General features: G+C 30.5%; 1 protein-coding gene across 10 annotated transcripts in view; it reads left to right on the forward strand.

Annotated features, from left to right (window-relative positions):
* Positions 1-10,488, forward strand: part of LOC143071283 (uncharacterized) — an 89,938-nt gene extending 79,450 nt beyond the window's left edge. For all 10 annotated transcript variants that reach the window (XM_076245494.1, XM_076245497.1, XM_076245499.1 and 7 more), the window contains 4 exons: positions 3,558-3,770; positions 7,063-7,182; positions 7,845-7,985; positions 8,852-10,488. In XM_076245494.1, coding sequence (XP_076101609.1) covers positions 3,558-3,770; positions 7,063-7,182; positions 7,845-7,985; positions 8,852-8,923 — 546 coding nt within the window. In that variant the 3' untranslated portion in view covers positions 8,924-10,488. The remainder of the gene's footprint in view (positions 1-3,557; positions 3,771-7,062; positions 7,183-7,844; positions 7,986-8,851) is intronic.
* The last annotated feature ends 7,316 nt before the right edge of the window (positions 10,489-17,804 follow it).

Here is a 17,804-nt window from a genome sequence, read left to right on the forward strand (position 1 = left end):
AATTTTAGGGGATTAAGGAAAGATTGTGTTTTTGTAGATCTTTGTATTGGGGTTTTTGTCAAAGTTCACATATAGTTTAGATCTGTAAAAAGTTTGTACTTTGTTTAGAATTTAAATTCAATGTTGATCTATTCCTACAAACAATGAAATTGATATTTGACAAACAAATGGGCCTCTGGATCTAATGGTGTTTGTTATAATTTACATGTTTTAACAAAAGAGGAAATTAGGAAAACCTGAACTTAATTTTAGGCTGTAGTTTTTAATGACATACCAACATGTTATATTAGTTTCCATTAAAACGTCACAACTTCAAGAAAGAAGAAGCCATGCATTGCCAATTTCAATCCTCATTTCAATCATATTGAAACACCATAAGTTAACTGGATTTCTGTGCTTTAATTGTAAGTTAATCCAATCTTCTACAAATCAGGGTCTATAAAGGTGATAAAATAATTCATCCAAATATAGAATCTCTCATTTTAGTTGACATTCAATTAAGAAAACTTAATCAATTGTAATTAAAAGTAAATTTAAAGAATTGCATTTTCTTTATTGTATGTAAAAAGTGCAAAAATATAGGGTGGAAATGGATTCCTAAGAATAGATTAATGTTTAGAAAAATGAACTTCTTTGCATTAAACAAAAGATTGGATAAGTACATTTTTAGCTGGTAAATGATTCATTTTAGGGAACTAAAATACATTTTTAAAATTTGAAATGTTAATTAGTTTTTAAATACTTCTCTTATTAATATTCAATCCAATATTTATGAAATATATGAATATCTTCAGGCTCAGACACACACTCACTAGCTTAAGCTTGGGGATTTGTTCTACAGACCAATGTTATCTATTCAAAATTTTCTAAAAAATAAGTGTCTGGCCTTCATCAGCAAAACTTTAACTTGAAGACAGTATTCATACTGTATAATCTTGATAGCATTAACTACTAAAAATGGTTTGAATGAATTGTTTTCTGCTCTTTGGTTGGGTTGTTGTCTCTTTGACACATTCCCCATTTCTATTCTGAATTTTATTTGAATATAAGACTGTGACTGATGAAACAAGACAAGTCAAACCTCCTGAGAGGAGATCTCACTTAACATCTTAATAAAGATAAAAGACATAAGTAAACCTCTAGAGACTGTTTTCACTTAGACATATTACACCAACAAATTGAATGAATTGTTGTCCAACATTAAAATACAACATTTCATGGGATAGTTAGTAACATTCTGACATCAGGCAATTTGTTCCTGTTATGCATTATTCTAATATTAATGTCTAACGTATTTTGCACTTTACCTCTGTTATAGCACTTGTCCACAGTTGACATTGATTTAGTTGGCGAAAGAAACAAAAAGTCAAGAAATGCAAAAATAAATCAGTAAACAAATAGGTTATAGTATTATGACTTATATGAATTTCACCATAAGCTTGTGTTAGAGTTCTGATAATTTTCCAAAACTTTTTATGAAATTCAGCCAACTCAAAAAAGTTATTTCATAAAATCGGTGCTCAGAATTTCATATACTTATGTATCTCCTATCTATAAATTATATGAAGAATTTTTGATTTTTATCCTGATTTTCAAAGGAAAAAAAATCGGTTATTGATTTGGGGGATGTATGATGGGCAGGCGGCTGCCAAGCATTGTGTGCATTTACTCATAACTGTTCAAGAAAAGCTTTTCAAATTTTGATATGTTGTTACTGATGACAAAATGGAGGCCGAGTTGGATATTGACGATTTTCACTGTCACCACCCAGGAGTTATGGTTCTTGAAAGTTTAAGTGTTTTCAGTGGTGTCCAAGCTTTACCTCCTTTACATGGATCATTGAAAATGTTTATTTAGTTTTTATGATAATTGTAGTAAAACCATTATCTGAAAGACTTTCAACATAAATTCAATTGTGGTCACTGAAGCAGGATTGTAATACTTTTCAGTGTGTGCAACATAGTTTTGAAATATCTTGATTTGTATTTTTGAGGTGGGTACATACTCCTGTGGAATAAATACAAAATCCAAAAAAATAAAGATTTGAATATTAAAGGTGACTAAGAAAGCTTAAAAAAGCACTTATGATAGACCTTAAGGTATTCAAGATATTAGGAAGTTTGAAAACAAAAATCTGTATATTTACATTACTTGGCAAGCAGACAAAGCTTTTAGAATTTCTTAAATACTTCCCTCCACTGTTCAATTATTTAAAGTTTTATACAGTCATAGTTGCAAAAATGGAAAATTATTTCTGATGGTGGTGTTTTATTATTATTTCCTAAATCAGTTAGAAAAATATCAATATGTAATGTGTTTTAATTCAATTAATTGTTACCAATGAAAATGTAGATCATTTTTAAAACACTGACACCACTACAGAAGACCTTCCAATGGATTAGTGGTAAATTGTCCATTAAAGAAAAAGGTGTCAAAATTGTGAAAGGCATTCCATTAACATTTTCAATAATTCATTCAGTTAATGACAGAAACCATACAATTACTTGACATTTTTTCCCCTTTTTTTCCTGTTCATGCATCCTGCTTTTACGTAGAACGGAAATAATTATGTTAGAAAAGTGTTTCTGTCGTTGGAAGTTGTACCTCTGTAATGTATTTATGAAATGTGTGCTTCTTATCATTGAAGCACATTGACACTAATTAAAAAATCTGTCTCTTAGAGATTCTTAAGAAATTGAAAATTGATGTGTTTTGATGTCAACACAGAATAACCGTATTTGTTTTGATAAATGATTTTTTTTCTTCACTGCAGACCAATTTGAGAAAATGATTTAAAGGTTAAAAGATTATTTGATGATGTACTTTTATGGTGGTTTTTTTTCAAGAGTCAGTTATTTTTAGTTAACTAAATAGGAAAACTATCTGATAACTGTTTGTTTAGATTTTCAAATTTGGTTTCTGGCTCCAAGCAAATATAGCTTAATTGGAATGTAATCTGCCGAAATTGATTTTGAGGGATGCACTTATAGCACTTTAAGCGTTAAGGACTTGATGTTAAAAGACTTATGACATGCAATAGCAAGATCTGTCATTGTAATTTGATGTTTTTGTTTGTTTTTATAGGAGTCTTTTTATCTTTATGACTTTTCTTCCTTTTTACTAGAGATCTAGTAAATTAATTGGATACAGAACACAATCTCCTTTTGATTTTCTTCGTTATTTAACATTCAATAATATTACTTGTCTGTGAATATTGGATGGAAAATCACAATTAAATTTCCTTTTAGCAGTGAGGTTATTGAATAATTCAACATGATGATTTACATGAACAGCATGTTCTTTTGAATATTGAGCATTTGTTTTAAATGTTCTTCATATAGGATGTTTGAACTGCTTTCCATTTTAAAAATGTTGGTTTCATTCAAAAAAAAACATGAGTTCTCCATATAGACTGATTACAAACATTACAGTAACATCATCACGACGCAACCATTATCTGTCAGATTTAGGCGTTTGCTGTTTAACTGCAGTGTTTTATTGAAATGACAAAAAAAAATAAAACAACAAAAACTGTTTATTTATATTATCTATTTCAGGTGATAGTACCAAAGGTGAAAGGTGAAAGTTTAGGTGTAGTGATAGTAGAATCTGGTTGGGGATCTATGGTCCCTACAGTGGTGGTAGCTAACATGGCCCCTACTGGTCCAGCGGCTAGATGTGGCATGATGAATATTGGTGATCAAATTATTTCTGTCAATGGTGTCAGCTTGGTCGGCTTACCATTGTCATCCTGTCAAAATTACATAAAGGTAACGGAATGAATACTTTATTGCAGAAAGTGTTAACTATGCTATAGCAATGCAAACATATTGAGAGCAAAACATAATAAGAAAACAAGAAATATTAAGTAGTAATATATGATTTGATCGACCATGCAGATTTAATGTTATTAACAATGAACGATTAACAGGTTAGATGTACAGACAATGGAAATAGAAACACGCTTATGTAAAAGTCAAAACAACTGGTGGTTAGTACAGGATATATTGTACTTTGAGTAGAGGAGATATGAGATATATGTCGGTGAAACAACATTACAGCGATACAATAAAACTACAAATCATCCCCATCACAACAATAGTCAAAAGTCCACAATATATCAAGTTTGAAATGACTCTTGGTCATGAAAAGTTGTGATTAAGTGTATTTACACAAACCTCTAAAAAGTACAACAGCAGAAAAATTATAAACATTTTATCCATGCTTTAGCCATTGTCATACCAAGTTATATTAATTTTTACTTCATTTGAATCAATATGAAAAATTCCATTCGAAGTCTCCATTATAATTCATATAATATACTAGACCTTTGGAGCCATATTCGGTGAAAATCCATTGATGTTGAACAATTGTTTTGCTGGTTGAATGGTTTGAATGGATATTGTGAAAGTGTGACGTTCTAGACAGCTTTATACACACACAATGTCTTATTGAAAGTGTCACGTTTTAGACATCTTTCTTCCTCTCTCAAGCTATAGGAAATTGAAAAAAGAAAATATGTCAACATCTTTCCGTGATAAATTAATGATATTTTACACAGTATTAAGGGATATAATTGAGGCAAAATGATTGTTATTTAACAAAAACAATGGTCATTAACATTATTAGTTATGACAGTATAAAGGTTAATTGTATAGTGCAGTGGTGTGGCAGACCCAGGGGAGGGGGGCCCAGGGGTTAAACCCCTTCTTTTTAGCTCTCCTGGCCCAAAGGGCCAAGTGACCTTTTCTCATCACTTGGCGTCCGTTATCCTTCGTCTGTCAGCATCGTCGTTAACTTTTTACATTTTGAACTTCTTCTAGAGAACCACTGAATGTAATGAAACCAAACATGGTATGAATGTTCCTTTTGAGCTGCTGACCAAGTGTTGTTACTTTGTACTTAAAAACACTTCTTAGTACAAAAGGACACATGTTATCATTTTTTTTTAAACTTTCCCAAAGAACTGTGACATCTTTCAGGTAACCAAGATATTTATATTCCAGGATTTATATCTTCTTTAATTTCAAAACTAAGTGGCCCCCTTCTTTTAAAGTTGTTAAAAATATAATCAATTTTCCCTATACAGTTCTTTATTAAATAAGGTAAATGTTTAGTATTTATTTATTACAATACAGACTGTGAGAATAGTTTTAGAGAATAATCTGAGACAGCAATGGGGCAAAGTAATCTTATTTAGGTTTGAATGGGGAATTCAAAAGAAAGATATATTTGTGTCACATGGCGAAAAAAATTATAAAGTGGCGAAAAAAATAATTGACCCAGGGGAAACCCTGCATAGGACCCAATGGGAAATACATATAAATGTCTTCTTTAAGAGAACCACTGAATGGCATGAAATCAAACATGAATGTTTCTTATGAGATGCTGACCAAGTGTTGTTACTTTGTTGCCGATCCAACATCCAAGATGGTTGCCAGTGGGGTGACTTCGTTTAACATAGGACACTACGGGAAAGACATACAAATGACTTCTTTTAGAGAACCACTGAATGGAATGCTACCAAACATAACATGAATGCTCCTTATGAGGTGCTGCCCAAGTGTTGTTACTTTGTAGCCGATCCATCATCGAAGATGGCTGCCAGCGGGGACTTGGTTTAACATAGGACCCTATTGTAAATGCATACAAATGTCTTCTTTTAGAGAACCACTGAAAAAATCTTCTCCTCTGAAACTACTGAATGGATTTGGATGAAACTTAGCATGATAGTTCCTTAGATTATCCTGCACAAAGTGTGTGCTTCGATTTTTGATCCGTCAAAAAACATGGCCGCCCTTACTTTAAATAGAACATAGGGGTCAAATGCAGTTTTTGGCTTATATCTCAAAAACCAAAGCATTTAGAGCAAATCTGACATGGGGTAAAAATGTTCATTAGGTCAAGATCTATCAGGCCTGAAATTTTCAGACGAATACATGTTTGCCTGGCATGGTTCAATATGTTCAATAAGGCATTGTTTACCAGGTGAGCGATTCAGGCTCTTGAGAGCCTCTTGTTGGTTATTATCTTGAATATTATTATAGATAGAGATAAACTGTAAACAGCAATAATGTTCAGCAAAGTAAGATTAACAAAAAGGTCAACATGACCGAAATCGTCAGTTGACCCCTTTAGGAGTTATTGCCCTTTATAGTCAATTTTTAACCATTTTTCGTAAATCTTAGTTATCTTTTACAAAAATCTTCTCTGAAACTACTGGGCCAAATTAATCCAAACTTGGCCAAAACCATCATTGGGGTATCTAGTTTAAAAAATGTGTGGCGTGACCCTGCCAACCAACCAAATGGCCGCCATGACTAAAAATAGAACATAGGGGTAAAATGTAGATTTTGGCTTATATCTCTGAAACCAAAGTATTAAGAGCAAATCTGACAGGGATAAATTGTTTATCAGGTCAAGATCTATCTGGCCTGAAATTTTCAGACAAAACAGACACCCTGTTGTTGGGTTGCTGCCCCAGAATTAGTAATTTTAAGGAAATTTTGCAGTTTTTGGTTATTATCTTGAATATTATAATAGATAGAGATAAACTGTAAACAGCAATAATGTTCAGCAAAGTAAGATCTACAAATAAGTCAAATGACCAAAATTGTCAAGTTACCCCTTAAGGAGTTATTGCCCTTTATAGTCATTTTTTAACAATTGTGTTAATCGTGGTATGATTGTCAATGAGAGACATTAATCTATAACATCTTTTCAATGATTGAAAAGGAAATACAAATGTAATGTCAGCCATGTAGTTGAGAGGAAAAATAAAGAACTGAAGAAGGCCAATGGCCGAAACATCTTGAAAAATTGGTTTATTCATACAATTATAAAAAGTATATTCCCTTTTGGAATTTTGAAAACAAGGAATGAGATAATTATCAACAGGAGCTCAAATGAAGTGGATGTAAGCATTTATAACCATATTTTTCACATTAATGCAGTTAATCTTTTAATTTTGATCACATTTTTCATAGCAACTACAAATAAGAGCTTCTATTACTTAAGTGCCATCAGAGCTATCTATTAAAATTGTATTATTTATTTTTTCAGAGTTCCAAACAACAAACTGTTGTGAAGTTATCTGTCGTACCGTGTCCACCTGTTGTAGAAGTGTTAGTGAAGCGACCTGATGTCAAATATCAACTGGGATTTAGTGTACAGAATGGGGTGGTATGTAGTCTCAGAAACAAATATTTTCATACTGTGTACATTTTTTAGGAGATGAGGTATGACTACCAGTGAGAAAACTAGTATCAAAGACCAAAGAATGTAAAAGTTAATATTTACACATCTACGTATCTACATCTAATGGATTTTTCCCATACTAACACTAATAAAAAATTCAAACATAAGCTGAGCTATTAAAACCAATTGTTAAACATTTATAAGACATCTAACTAATTAATGTCAGAAGTTGTACACTGATAGACCACATGCTCATTGCTTAGGAAAGCTCCATAGGGGAGTACATTTGTATTTAGAAGGCTTACAGCAGAAACTATAAAATAGTTTAATTTTATTTCAAAACATCAATCCCTTTTTAATGTTGCCAAGAGATATTGTAAAAACAAAATTGTTAAAAGGTGGGTAAATAACCTGAAGTCAGCTGTTTAAATATAAAAACCATTACTGATTTCAATTCCTAACTCATGCTTAGATAAATTTAAATTGATCTGATCTATTGCAAGCAATACAGGTAGTGTCAGATTTTTTTTAAAGGCACATATATTTGTGAGCACAATACTCTCCTACTAACCAGAAAAAAAAATAATAAATATAATTGGTTAAACTATGCTTTGCTTTGGTTTACAATTTTCTCTAAATATTTTTAGATATGTAGTTTATTACGAGGAGGAATAGCTGAACGAGGGGGTGTTAGAGTTGGACACAGAATTATAGAAATAAATAACCAAAGTGTAGTAGCAGTACCTCATGAAAAAATTGTTGCATTATTAGCTAATTCTGTAGGAGAGGTAAGTACAATTATATACATCATTTATCTTACCTCCTGTACATTTCTAGGATTATGATTGGTTAATAGCAACCGTGTAGAGACCATGTATATTCCATGTTAGGTTAAAGGGGGGGGGGGCTTATTTCAATACACAGTACACAGTTAGTAGTGGTGTTTTGTCCCATTATACAAACAACATTGAGGAAAAATCTTAAACTTTTCAACAGACGATGAAATTGATAATGAACAAATGAAATAAAAAAAAAATCATAAAACACATTTAAAGCTAACAAGTTTTTATTGTAGGCATTTGTGTTTGTATGGGCCAACGGAAGTAGCTAGGTTCCTAATACTAACGGCATTGAGGTCTTGGTAACTTTAATATGCCACTAGTCTAAATACCACATGTTAAGATAGTCTGTAGGACAAATTTGTTACATAGTGTGCTTGTGATCTAATAAGATATATATGTGTGTTTAACATACAACCTATAAAATTCAGTTAAAAAGCACTTTACTCATCAGATTGATACAAAGTACAAAAACACAAACGACATAATGTACAGCTCTTGCACTACTTGCAGTTGAGGAAAGCTAGGTGGAAGGTAATAATGACTTATAATCAAATCATGTATCTTAAGACTAAAATATGAATCAGTACACATCCAACTTCAAATGGATTAAGTGTTAAGACGTCATTGACATAGATAAACAGGACCTTAGGCAATAATTGATCTGTTCTCATTGATCCCTTAATTCATGTTTTATATGCTTTTTAAACAAAGTTTTTAAAAAGTTATTCATGATTTAAAGGAAAACATAAAAATGCAAAAATATTGTATGAAGATAAAAATTAACAGATTAATTGTTGTATTTCTACTTTCAGATTCACATGAAGACAATGCCTACATCTATATTTAGACTGTTGACTGGACAGGAAACCCCACATTATATGTAGTTCATATTATTTCATAAAATAACCATATTTTATTTCATTCAAGTTCATATTTTGTCATCAAAAACCAACCATTTAATATTTCATTCACTTTTTTTGTCACAAAATATCATGAAGTTGATAGTTAATAGATTCTGCCATTTTCTTTGTATTTGCTGTTAGTTAAAGCTTTTTCTTTGTAAGCACGTTAATATCAGATGAAATTAAAATGATTTTTCAGATTATATCATATGCTACGATTATCAAGAATGTGACATGTCAGATCATGTAAGATTATCTAGTTTACTGCATATATTAAAATAGCCGTAAATTGCTGTAACAATCTTTTGGCAAATGAGTGCAGAAAACTATTTCCAAAAGCTTTCTATTGTTTTGAGCAGATAATATTTTAAAGTTCAATTGAAGAAAAATCTGGTTTGTTCATTGATAAAGTTGATATAAGTTATCTACGTTCATATCCGTAGATATGGATATTTTAACACCATGAAGTACCCCAGTACACCATGAGGCGTAGCCGAAGGGTGTACAGGGTACTGAAGGGTGTTAAAATATCCATATCTACGGATATGAACGTAGATAACGAATTTATCCCCGGTCTTAGTCCGAATCGGGCGAGTTTTATGGAAATTCGGGTACAAACTGTAACGCGAAAACAATGTCTTTTTCATTATCTAAAAAAGTTTTATTGAAATTTGGAAATTTTACCTATTTTTTACGGGGTGTAGGGTACTACCTTTGGTAGAACCCTACAGGTAGTCAAATATAAGTCGTTTTTAATACGGAGACAGAGAAACTGGATAGAGTCAAATTTGGCGCTCAATGTTGTGAGCGTTACGCCATAGATGGTGTGACGTCAACGTGGGTCATTTGCATAGCTAGGTCAGTAGTCCCATTCCTTGAATATGTTGCAGTCAAGTGATGCATTTAATGAAATGAATGTAAATAATCGGCATAATAGAATAAAATCGTTAATGAATCAAATATTTAATTACAAACATTATGGATAATCTACAGAATTCAATATTTCACAAGGAGCAATCATGGAACTAAGGAAAACTTGCGTGAAGTTCCCCGGAATAATGGTTAGCAACGTCCGGATATGGGTTAGCAACACCCAGGGGCTATGGGTTTTGTAACGACGTGCGTTAACCAATCAAAATCCTGGATATATACTAAGCCGGGGATAAGGTGTGATTTTCATTGACAAAACAATAGTTTTTTTTTTATTTTTATATTCAAATTTTAAAATTGTAAATATTTTAGTGACTTAAATTACAGAATATTCATGTCTACCATAGACAGCAAAAAATGTGGTAAAAAAAAAAAAGACAGACAAAATTTTTTGATATACAATATGAATTTATTCTTATCAGATATTTATTAAACAGATAAATGATAATTTGATCAAGACTGACAATATATTGAATGTTTTCATACCTTATAAGTATTTTATATTAGCAAAAATTTTTCTTGATTTTCAAACAGATACATTTAATGTATGCTATACCTTTAAAGTTTATCCCTCAACCTATCTAAACTTCATGATATTTTTGTGACATTTCTATGATCTGGACCTATCTAAACTTCATGATATTTTTGTGACATTTCTATGATCTGGATAGTTAATGTGTTCTGTTGAATATTTGATGAGGTTTGAGAGTGAATAGTTTCTAGTATATCTGAATTTAGAAATTTATAAACCAAGCCAACTCATATTTTCCCCCTCAAAATGATCTGGTCACACATCATCCTAGATGACCACCAACATTAGGTTTGTCAGTAAACATTATGACTGTGCTGTGGTATGTTCCAATGATATAGATTATAGAAAAGAAGATTAAACATTATCTACATTAAAATATCATGATTTTGGGGATTCCTAAAGAGTTTTTTGGAAGCTTTAAAAGTTTCATCATAAAATATTGATTGGTGTGATTTAATACCAACTTAAGCAATCCATGAAATTGAAACTTCCTGAAATATGATAAATAATAATTTTAATAGGTTAGAGATACATAGTCAGATGGCACATCAATGTCTTTTACACAAGTACTGCAGTATTTATTTGACAGCATTGGAATACCTCTATTCTGACAAGGCATTAATGATAAAGTGATTTATGACACTTCTTTGTTTTCTTGCTGGTCACAACTGTAATGGAAGCAAGACTTGATATAATGTTGCTAGCAACAATTGTTAAATTATGTTAATATTTTGCACAGGCAAGACATATTTCTGTGTTTTAAGCAATTCACATTAATACCCAATTTAACTTTGCCCATCTGCCAATAATCTATATTGATCAGAAATATCTATGGTTGTGTTGTGTCAAATTGTTTGTTTTCTATATATGATACAAAATAATGCTGATTTTAATTATTATAAATCTACAAATGTATCCAAAGTTATATGATACAAATGTTTAATGCCAAATATAGTTTTGATTTGTGTAATTTTAAAGTGCTTTTGTAAAGTTTTTGTTTGTATTTTATTTTTAACAGTAGATTATTTCATTGTAATAATTGAATTTGTACTGTATTTGATCATGTGATCATATAAATATTACACAATTTATTACATTATTACATTATTTCACTGTAAACTTGAGAAATAATTATAGATTATTGTTGGTTATCTCAACGAGATTGATTTTTTCACTTGAGCCGGTCATGATAATCTGTTTATCGCTATTTTACATATGACGACGTTGTCATTTTTATGTCAATTTCATTAGCAACGCCACATGGTTCCTTAGTTTCTAGCGATAATTTTCTATCTCAAGCGAGTAGATTGATATGAAAAATTATCACAAAAAAGATCAAAGGAAAAATGCACAAAATAGCAAAAATAACATATAATTTGAATATTGCAAAGCAATATTTACAGCACATGGACATAAGTATTCATCACTATTATTTACTTTATATTTGTATAAGGATAAAAACATGTTTTTTCAACAAATTTTTATTGGGTGATTTCTGGTACAGATAGAAGCAGAATTTTCACACAAGCTTTTTTATTTATTGATGATAAAAACTCAATTTTGTTATATCTGAAAATTTGCTACATATCTTGTAAATAATATTATGTGTATTCACATAAGTAATGAAAGAAAACACTTGAAGACAAAAAAACAACCTTAGAATTCTACATCTTTAACACCTGGTTTTTCAATGCCATCCATAAATGCCTGTAAAAATATGTGTTTTTAAATGAAATATATTGCAAAAGATTGTAGATGATAATACTTATGTTCATGCACTTGATATGAATTTTAATTAGCCAAATTTAAATAAGGTGCACAATTCTCTCATTACCACAGGTTTTCAAAAAAATGGTACAGGTACCCCAAATAAATCTTTTTTAAACATGTGAAATCAGACATGTATAAAATTTATTTTTATGAAAAAGTATTTATCTCCAGAAAAAAAGATTATTACTAAGTCATTTAAAAAAAAATTACAGACAAAAACTGTTTGCTTACTATTAGAGAGCAACAAATAAGGGATATAAGAAAAACCCTTTTTTTCAATGAAAATTTGAGAGACTTGTGTAAATTTATTCATACAATGTTTAATATAGCTGTGAACAAACAAAAACTTTTTCAACTTTCAATTACTAAATAATGGGTTTCTGACCTGAGTATAATGTAAGATATATGTGGTGACTGCTGTAAAGCAGACTGTGATGTACAACATGTGTATAAGTGTTGTCGTCTTTACCATGTATTTTATATGTACTTAAAGGACCAGACAAAGGCAAATACCATAACACTGTAGATGTAGCATTTTATAAAATGCTTAGTTCAAATAATAATAAAATTGAATACTGTTAATTCAGAAATTTTTGTGATGTTTTTTTTATCGCAAAAATTGAAACAAAATTGGTGTTTACAAAATAAAACTGGCATTTTATGCTTATATGGCATTTTTTGTATGCAACTTTCCTGAAATTGCAAAACATAAACTTTCACATGTGTCAATTGTTCAACAATCTTAATTACAAATGCAAGCAATAACTTCTAAATTTACAGTAAATTTAGTGCTTCTGTGTATTCATGCAATTTACTTTTATAAAAATGCTTACAGTTAGTTGGGTAGGGGAGGTAATTATTGGAATATAGATGAATCAGAAAACAGATTTTTTGCTGCTGAACAGCTGTCTACTGCCTGAGATAATGTTGTGTCTCATTAAAATAATATCTGTGATAAACCATATGTGTGCAATGTGATTGATATTATTTGGATTGTTAAAAGTAAAGCCATAAAATAGTAAAGTATGTAATTAGTGCTAGCCGCAAACACTAAAATTTTTTTAAATCTTTCTTCTTTGAAACTTTAATGGTAAGTAAACTTTATATAGCTTCATTTGAATAATATGAATTAGCAGAGATCTGGGATAAATGTCAATGATTAAACAACCATAAAACAAGTTAACCAATCAGAACTGTTGAAGGTATTCAATCACTAACAGACATCCTCACGGTCTGACAACCATTTAATCTGACTGGCCTGTCTCTTGACAAGATGTCATGTGAATTAACAATTAAATGGACATACAACATAAATATATAGGATTTTTTAGCATTATTAAGTATTTAAAATAAAAGTAGGATATGAGAATACAGTGATCTTCCTCCGACACATTGATATACAAAAGTCTGAACTGTTCAAAAAAATAAGGGATTTACCAAAAAATTAACCAACAAAGTTAAATTGAAGATAGGAATATTAAGTCTATAGTGTAATTTTGTTATCCAACCAAAATACAATATCGTTTTGAGATAGATTATGATAGGAAATAATTCTGTACATGTACTTCAACAAATTTCAAACTCTAGAATTCTGCATTATAATCTATTGCATTTTGCGATTAATGTAAAAACACTTAATTAACCAGCTATAAACTAAAAACAAATATTTTATTTTATTTTCTACAAATATGAGATGTAAGTTATTATTTTATAGTATGTGTAACTTTTATGTTTAATAGCAATATACTTGTATTTTTTTCTTTTTAATTTAATGTGATTATCTCCCTTCGTCTGTTTATATCTATCTGAATCACAAAAATATTTTCTGTGATTATCTCCCTTTGTCTGTTTATATCTATCTGAATCACAAAAATATTTTCTGTGATTATCTCCCTTTGTCTGTTTATATCTATCTGAATCACAAAAATGTTTTCTGTGATTATCTCCCTTTGTCTGTTTATATCTATCTGAATCACAAAAATATTTTCTGTGATTATCTCCCTTTGTCTGTTTATATCTATCTGAATCACAAAAATGTTTTCTGTGATTATCTCCCTTTGTCTGTTTATATCTATCTGAATCACAAAAATGTTTTCTGTGATTATCTCCCTTTGTCTGTTTATATCTATCTGAATCACAAAAATGTTTTCCATCATGTATATGTTATATTGTGATATAATTTAATATATTCTAGTCTTATGAATGTGATGTATGAATGGTCATAAAAAAAAAATAATAACTTGAGCAGAAAATCTGATCAAAGCATTAAATTGTTACACTTCATTTTGTATTGATCATTCAGAAGATGCAGTATATTTAAAAGATATGCTACTTTATGTATCTATTGCCAACAGTAGGTTAATAAGGTATCATTATATAAATAACACATAGCTGAGAGGGTGATAGGGCAGATTGGTACCCCAAGAAAATATTGTCAACCGCGGCGAAGAAAGGTTGACAATGCTTTTTCGAGGGGTACCAATCTGCTCTATCACCCTCTCAGCTATGTGTTATTTAATTTAACATACTGAATGTCCTATCATTATGGTCTTTTACATATTAATCTTATTTTAAAAGTGTTTTCTATGACGTCACGTACATAACTACGTTACGGGTATTAGAAACTAACAACAAAAGATGTTTTATTGTTTTATTTTAACAGTTAAATAATAAAATCTAAGCCACTATATAGAACTTAAGCATTGTATTTAATTACTTGATGGAAATTCTATTCATTGTCCTCTGAATTATCGATTTTGATAGGTCTGGATGAGAGGGTAACATTCAAAAAAGTTGTCACCTGCTCAGCCATGTGATAGAGTAAATTAACACCCTTGTATTAGCCAATCAAAATATGGCATTTTAACGTGAAGTATAATAAATTCAGATACCTTTGTTTTGTTAAGAATTGCTTTGTGATTATTTGAATGTTAAGAATTGCATTGTAATCCTGTCTTCAAAAAACCTTTTCATCTCAAAGTCGAATTCATGACCAGTATAGTGATAGGAGATAAACCATTTCTGTCTTTTCACATTGTAATTAAATGTTTGTTATCAGCTTATAAGTAATGCATTTTTCAAATTTTCTGTTAATATGAAAATTATTTTAAAATAGGCATACAATACATTTTTGTCAAATTAAAAACAAATCTCATAAAGAATGAATGATACAAGTGCATAGATTAGGAATGATAAAGTAAGCACATTGTTTAAGCTTGATGAACAGAAATTCAAATGATCTTTTCATGACTTCTACAAACAATTTAAATATGGCATAGAAAATTGAGACAATAGGTAAGTTATTTTAGTATGAAAAGAATGAGAATGATAAAAACAAGGAAATAATTAAGTTTCTTGTGGAAAGGAACTTATTGTTGGCTTCTACATATACTTTATGATCAAAACATAAAATAGCAAGAGATTTTTTAATACTACAATGTTCCAGTATGTTAAAGTGATAGTAACATAAAGATTCATTTCTGACATATGTGTAACATTCCAGGGATGCTTTAAGTGTGTTTGTGTGGTGAATGCTTGGATTGTGCTATTATTTAACATGTTTTATCTTTTGAAATAAAGTCAATTGTCAAATTGCAAATTTAGTTTGAATTCTATAATTACTATTAAGTGAGATTTTATATATCTCAGTGTTTGTATATAAAAATAATAATGTTGATGACTGTCAATGAGACAGCTATTCACGAAAAAAACAAAATGATTAGGATTTAGGCCTCTGATCAGCCTTCAACATTGTCCAAAACTCATACTGTACGTGACACTATCAAAGGCCCCTGCATGACAAATAAAAAACCCAAGCAAACATATCCTTATTTATGCTTAAATCAAGCAAAAAAATGAAATAATGCAGACAAGTTTTCAACAACCACTGTAAATACAGACAATCATATAATTAAGCCAAAATTGTTGCACATAAGGAGATTTTGAAATCCGGATAACCATAATTCATTGAGGACCTCCTGAAATATTACAGGACCTCTGCTACAAACATACAAGATTTCAGTCGATTCTAATTGTTTCTCATTTTGTCATCTGTAAGTATAAAGACAAAACACTGAATAAACTACATCTGTTAGCAAGCACTTTACATCTTTGTTGCATTCATTCTTTCATACATTGTAGGTGGAATAAAGCACATCTATATTTATCCTATTTATTCTCTTTCAGTATCTATAACGATAAATGCATGGACGAAATATAGTCTTAAATAAAGGTTAATACCAGGCATAATGCATGTTTGATTCTCATGTGTATGGCCTGTGTGTAATATGAGGTTATTTGTTTTCTTTTAAGATTGTCAGTGGTTTCATATCTTTTGTTTTACTTGACCATGACCTAACAAAAGGCCAAATCCAACATAATGTATATTTTCCTCCATATTTGTCATTGTTGGGGCCACAAAAGGTCAAGATAAGTTGATTGCTTATAATCTGTCCATTTTTACTGCAAGGTCAAGGCCATGTGTTGTCTTTGTTTTTCTTCAGTATCTACATTACCCCAAACATTCCAAATCCATTTCTTCAGTATCTACATTACCCCAAACATTCCAAATCCATTTCTTCAGTATCTGCATTACCCCAAACATTCCAAATCCACTTTTAATAATGTCCTTTAGAAAAACCATCTTTGAGTTTTTATAAATTCATGAGGTAAATAAAGGCAACAGTAGTATACCGCTGTTCAAACTCATAAATCCATGGACAAAAAACAAAATCGGGGTAACAAACTAAAACTGAGGGAAACGCATTAAATATAAGAGGAGAACAACGACGCAACACTACAATGTAACACACACAGAAATGAACCAAACTCAGACAAAATCCTGCGAGAATAACAAATATAACATCAAAACCAAATACATGAATTTGGAATAGACAAGTACCGTGACACGTCTTATCGCAATGTGAATTTACTCTCAAAAATAAGAGAAAACAAATGACGCAACGTTAAAATGTAACACACACAGAAACGAACTATAATATAACAATGGCCATATTTCTGACTTGGTACAGGACATTTTTAAAGGAAAAAATGGTGGATTGAACCTGGTTTTGTGGCATGCCAAACCTCCCTCTTTTATAGCCATGTGAAATATAACATTTAAATGACAACTCAACACCACAGGACTACAATATAAATAAATTGGAGAACACAATTGACAAAGAAACACACGAACAGCAGCCAACAAAAGGCAACAAGTTCAAAATTTTAATACGCCAGAAGTGCATTTTGTTCACACAAGATCTACTAGTGACGCCCAGATACAAAAGTTTGAAAGCCGAAACAAGCACAAAGTCGAACAGCATCGAGCATCGAGCACCAAAGATCAAAAAAGTTGTGCCAAAAACGACCAGGGTTTTCTGTTAGTTACCAGAACATCCCTTTTATTTAGAATAATTTATACTTTTGCAAACAGTAAATTTATAAAATTACTATACAAAAGATGTACATGATAAAACTGAAGTATTAACTAATTAAAACAACTGAAATACATTACATAACCAGACATTTGCAACACAAAATGTAGACATCTGAATAAGTAAAATAAATACAAAAATATTTGCCTAGTAATGTGATATAGGACACTTACATAAAAGTCATGTGTAATGAATA

This window comes from Mytilus galloprovincialis, chromosome 4, assembly GCF_965363235.1.
Source record: "Mytilus galloprovincialis chromosome 4, xbMytGall1.hap1.1, whole genome shotgun sequence".
Lineage (NCBI taxonomy): Eukaryota > Metazoa > Mollusca > Bivalvia > Mytilida > Mytilidae > Mytilus > Mytilus galloprovincialis.